Source organism: Penaeus vannamei, chromosome 1 (assembly GCF_042767895.1).
Source record: "Penaeus vannamei isolate JL-2024 chromosome 1, ASM4276789v1, whole genome shotgun sequence".
Classification (NCBI taxonomy): Eukaryota; Metazoa; Arthropoda; class Malacostraca; order Decapoda; family Penaeidae; genus Penaeus; species Penaeus vannamei.
The window spans coordinates 52,347,468-52,352,467 of NC_091549.1; the positions used below are offsets into that span (position 1 = coordinate 52,347,468).

General features: G+C 46.3%; 1 protein-coding gene across 1 annotated transcript in view; it reads right to left on the reverse strand.

Moving 5' to 3' along the window:
- Positions 1 to 2,059: 2,059 nt before the first annotated feature.
- Positions 2,060 to 5,000, reverse strand: part of LOC138862985 (uncharacterized) — a 5,190-nt gene continuing 2,249 nt past the window's right edge. The window contains exons 2-4 of the mRNA XM_070126422.1: positions 3,330 to 3,629; positions 2,978 to 3,196; positions 2,060 to 2,824 (exon numbers count right to left, since the gene is read on the reverse strand). Coding sequence (XP_069982523.1) covers positions 2,060 to 2,824; positions 2,978 to 3,196; positions 3,330 to 3,629 — 1,284 coding nt within the window. The remainder of the gene's footprint in view (positions 2,825 to 2,977; positions 3,197 to 3,329; positions 3,630 to 5,000) is intronic.

A 5,000-nucleotide genomic window follows, 5' to 3' on the forward strand; every position in this document is an offset into this window, starting at 1 on the left:
GGGCTGTAGGGGGTGTCTGTGTTTGAGGTTGGGGAGGAAGGGGATTTGTAGGGGGAGGGGAGGGGTGGTGGGGGTCTGTGTGTGTGTATGGGAGGAAGGATTAAAAATAACACCAAAGGAAGACACGTAAACACACACACACAAAATAAACGAAGATAACTAGACAAGAACGAAAGAAAGAAGAAAGGAAAATAGAAAAAAGAGAAGGAAATCAGAAAAGGAAGGAGAGAAAAAAGAAAAAAGAAAAAGTAACAGAAGATAAGAAAGAAAAAGAAAGAAGAGAAAAGTAAGAAAGAAAAAGGAGAAAAGGAAAGAAAAAGAAAAAGGAAAGAATGAAAGAACGAAAAACGAAAGAAGGAAAGAAAGAAAACGAAAGTGAAATAGAGAAAGAAGGAAAAGAAAGACAATGAAAGAAGAGAAAAAGAAGGAAGGAAAGAAAGAAAACAAGAGAAAGAAAAAATAAGAAAAAGAAGGAAAGAAAAGAAAAAAAGAAGGAAAGAAAGGCAAGAAAGAAGAAAATAAATTAAAAAACGGAAAAAGGGAAAAAAAGGAACCGAAAGAAAAAGAAAGAAGTGAGAGAGAGGGAAAGAAAGAAAACGAAAAAAAAGAAGGAAATAAGGAAAAAACGAAAGAAGAGAGAAAGAAAGACAAAGAAAGAAGAGAGAGGGAGAGAGAGAAAGAAAGAAAACGAAACTGAAGTAAAGAAAGAAGGAAAGAAAGAAAACAAGAGAAAGAAAAAAGAAAGAAAACAAAAAAGTGAGAGAAAAAGAAGGAAAGAAAGAAAGAAAATAGAAAGAAAACGAAAAACGAGAGAAAGAAAGAAAGAAGGAAAGAAAGAAAGAAAGAAAGAAAACGATAAAAGAGAGAAAGAAGGAAAGAAGGAAAAATCGAAAAAAGAGAGAAAGAAGGAAAGAAGGAAAGAAGGAAGAAAGAAAGAAAGAAAGAAAGAAAGAAAGAAAACGGAAGAAGAGAGAGAGAAGGAAAGAACGAAAGAAAGAAAACGAAAAAAGAAGGGAAGAAGTAAAAAACGAAAGAAGAGAGAAAGAAGGAATGAAGGACAAGAAAGAAGGAAATAAAGAAAGAAGGAAAGAAGGAAAGAAAAAGACGAGAATCCAAAGTCCACAACCAACCAATCGTATGCAAGGTGCGGCTTGCGTGGCGAAGCGAAGAAAGCAAGTTTATGAGACAAACTTGAACTGTGCGCTCAAACTTGAGATAGCAACTTGCTCTCAGACGCCCAGAATACTAAATCGGAGAGAGAGTTACGTAAACTGTTGTACGTCTGATTCTCTCTTTCTTTCTTTTCCTCTGTTTTTTCTTCCTTCGGTCTCTGTCCCTTTCCTTCTGGCTATCGTCTTCCTTTCTCTGTCTGTCTCTCGTTCGTCTGATTCTCTCTTTCTCTCTCTCTTTCTTTTCCTCTGTTTTTTTTTCCTTCGGTCTCTGTTTCTTTCCTTCTGGCTATCGTCTTCTTTTCTCTGTCTGTCTGTGTTTCGTTCTCTCTTTTTTTGTTTCTGTTCTCTTTCTCTAGCTCTGTTTCTTTCTATGTCTCTTTGTCTCTGTGTGTCTGTCTCTGTCTGTCTCTCTCTCTCTTTCTCTGTCTCTCTTTCTTTTCCTCTATTTTTCTCCTTCAGTCTCTCTCTTTCCTTCTCGGCCTTCTTTCTGTCTTTCTGTTTCTTTCTCTCTCTGTTTGTCTCTTATCTCTATCTCTCTCTCTCTCTCTCTCACACACTCTTTCTTTCTCTCTCTCTCTCCCTCTCCCTCTCTCTCTCTCTCTCTCTCTCTCTCACACACACACACACTCTCTCACTCTCACTCTCTCTCTCTCTTTCTCTCTCACACACACTCTCTCTCTCTCTCTCACACACACACACACACTCTCTCTCTCTCTCTCTCTCTCTCACACACACACACACACTCTCTCTCTCTCTCTCACACACACTCTCTCACTCTCTCTCTCTCTCTCTCTCTCCAAGAATGAGATCCTACGAGGAATTCGCGAACTTCGACCTGAATCCGAAGATGTCTTGTGGTTCCTTTATCTGCCTAAGTTGCCGAAGAATTATATTGGAGGTCGAGTGAGAGCTGCTTCCTCTGAGAGACTCTGAACCCGGGATTCCAGACGGTAACCCCCCCCCCCCCTGCTATTGGAGGTCGAGTGAGAGCTGCTTCCTCTGAGAGACTCTGAACCCGGGATTCCAGACGGTAACCCCCCCCCCCCCCTGCTATTGGAGGTCGAGTGAGAGCTGCTTCCTCTGAGAGACTCTGAACCAGGATTCCAGACGGTAACCCCCCCTGCTATTGGAGGTCGAGTGAGAGCTGCTTCCTCTGAGAGACTCTGAACCCGGAGAGTTCCAGACGGTAAACCCCCTGCTATTGGAGGTCGAGTGAGAGCTGCTTCCTCTGAGAGACTCTGAACCCGCGATTCCAGACGGTAACCCCCCCCTGCTATTGGAGGTCGAGTGAGAGCTGCTTCCTCTGAGAGACTCTGAACCCGGATTCCAGACGGTAAACCCCCCTGCTGTTGGAGGTCGAGTGAGAGCTGCTTCCTCTGAGAGACTCTGAACCCGGGATTCCAGACGGTAACCCCCCCCCTGCTATTGGAGGTCGAGTGAGAGCTGCTTCCTCTGAGAGACTCTGAACCCGGGATTCCAGACGGTAAACCCCCCCTGCTATTGGAGGTCGAGTGAGAGCTGCTTCCTCTGAGAGACTCTGAACCCGGGATTCCAGACGGTAAACCCCCCCCTGCTATTGGAGGTCGAGTGAGAGCTGCTTCCTCTGAGAGACTCTGAACCCGCGATTCCAGACGGTAAACCCCCCCCCCCCGCTATTGGAGGTCGAGTGAGAGCTGCTTCCTCTGAGAGACTATGAACCTGGATTCCAGACGGTAACCCCCCCCCTGCTATTGGAGGTCGAGTGAGAGCTGCTTCCTCTGAGAGACTCTGAACCCGGGATTCCAGACGGTAAACCCCCCCCCTGCTATTGGAGGTCGAGTGAGAGCTGCCTCCTCTGAGAGACTCTGAACCCGGGATTCCAGACGGTAAACCCCCCCTGCTATTGGAGGTCGAGTGAGAGCTGCTTCCTCTGAGAGACTCTGAACCCGGATTTCAGACGGTAAGCCCCCTGCTATTGGAGGTCGAGGAGAGCTGCTTCCTCTGAGAGACTCTGAACCCGGGATTCCAGACGGTAAACCCCCCTGCTATTGGAGGTCAGTGAGAGCTGCCCTCTCTGAGAGACTCTGAACCCACGGGATTTAGACGGTAACCCCCCTGCTATTGGAGGTCGAGTGAGAGCTGCTTCCTCTGAGAGACTCTGAACCCGGGATTCCAGACGGTAACCCCCCTGCTATTGGAGGTCGAGTGAGAGCTGCTTCCCTCTGAGAGACTCTGAACCCGGGATTCCAGACGGTAACCCCTGCTATTGGAGGTCAGTGAGAGCTGCTTCCTCTGAGAGACTCTGAACCCGGGTTCAGACGGCAACCCCCCTGCTATTGGAGGTCGAGTGAGAGCTGCTTCCTCTGAGAGACTCTGAACCCGGGATTCCAGACGGTAACCCCCTGCTATTGGGAGGTCAGTGAGAGCTGCTTCCTCTGAGAGACTCTGAACCCAGGATTCCAGACGGTAAACCCCCCCCTGCTATTGGAGGTCGAGTGAGAGCTGCTTCCTCTGAGAGACTCTGAACCCGGGATTCCAGACGGTAAACCCCCCCTGCTATTGGAGGTCGAGTGAGAGCTGCTTCCTCTGAGAGACTCTGAACCCGGGATTCCAGACGGTAACCCCCCCCCCCCCCCCGCTATGCTCTTTCGCGATGGTTCGGCGAGAAAGCTATGAGTGACGTAAACAAAGGGAGGTGTACAGGGAGTTTTCGTTTGCTTGGGATATGTATAGGGATCTGCGGTGTGGAAGGACGTGGCTGGTTGGTCGTGTCGGTTCTGAGGAGTGTATCTCGGTTTCAATGTTTTTTTTCTCAGTCTCTCTTATTTTCTTATTCTCTCTCTTTCTTTCTCATTCTCTCTCTTTCTTCCTCATTCTCTCTCTTTCTTTCTCATTCTCTCTCTTTCTTTCTCATTCTCTCTCTCTATCTCTCTTTCTCTTTCTCTGTGTCTCTCTCTCTCTTTTCTCCCTCTCCCTCTTCTCTCTCTCTTTCTCTCTCTCTGTGTGTCTCTCTCTCTCTCTTTTCTCCCTCTCCCTCTTTCTCATTCTCTCTTTCTCTCTCTCTGTCTGTCTGTCTCTCTCTCTCCTTCTTTTCTCCCTCTCCCCCTCTCTCTTGTCTTATTTATCTCTCTCTTTCTCTCCTCTTTCTCCCCCCTCTCTCCCTGTGCATTTTGGTTTTCCTTTCCCTTCCCTCCATCTCTCCCTCCCTTCTCCGTGTCCCTCTTTTGCCTACACTTTTTTTCAGGGTTCACCGGGAAGGACATTTCAAACTTTTAACTGGCATGAAAGTCCTTATCTTTACACCCCCTCCCCTCCCCCCCCCCAAAAAAAAAGCGAGTGAGAGAAAGAGAGACAGAGAGATAAGAGGCATAGAGAGGGAGATAGTCAGAGAAAGACAAAAGCCAGACAGCCAGACATTTCTGTGAGGGAAACCAACTGCGTGTGAGACAACCAAACAGCATTTTCCCTCCGACCAAGTGAAATTCCTCAGCTGGGGAAGCTTAAGACTTGTTTAAGACTTGTTTAAGACTTGTTAAAGACTTGTCGATGGCTTGTGTAGGGCATGTCTGAGCATTTGTAAGGTGGTTTAATCAGACCTTCTGAGTTGCTTCATAAATACAGGATGAAGTGGTAGAAGATAAGGAAGGGATAGAATAGAATAGAGTAGATAGAATAAAAGCGGAGATACAAGAATAAGAATAGCAGGTGGAAGATAAGGAAGGGACAGAATAGAATAGAATAGAAAGAATAAAAGAGGAGACACAAGAAATGAATAGCAGGTGGAAGATAAGGAAGGGATAGAATAGAATAGAGTAGATAGAATAAAAGAGGAGATAAAAGAATAAGAAT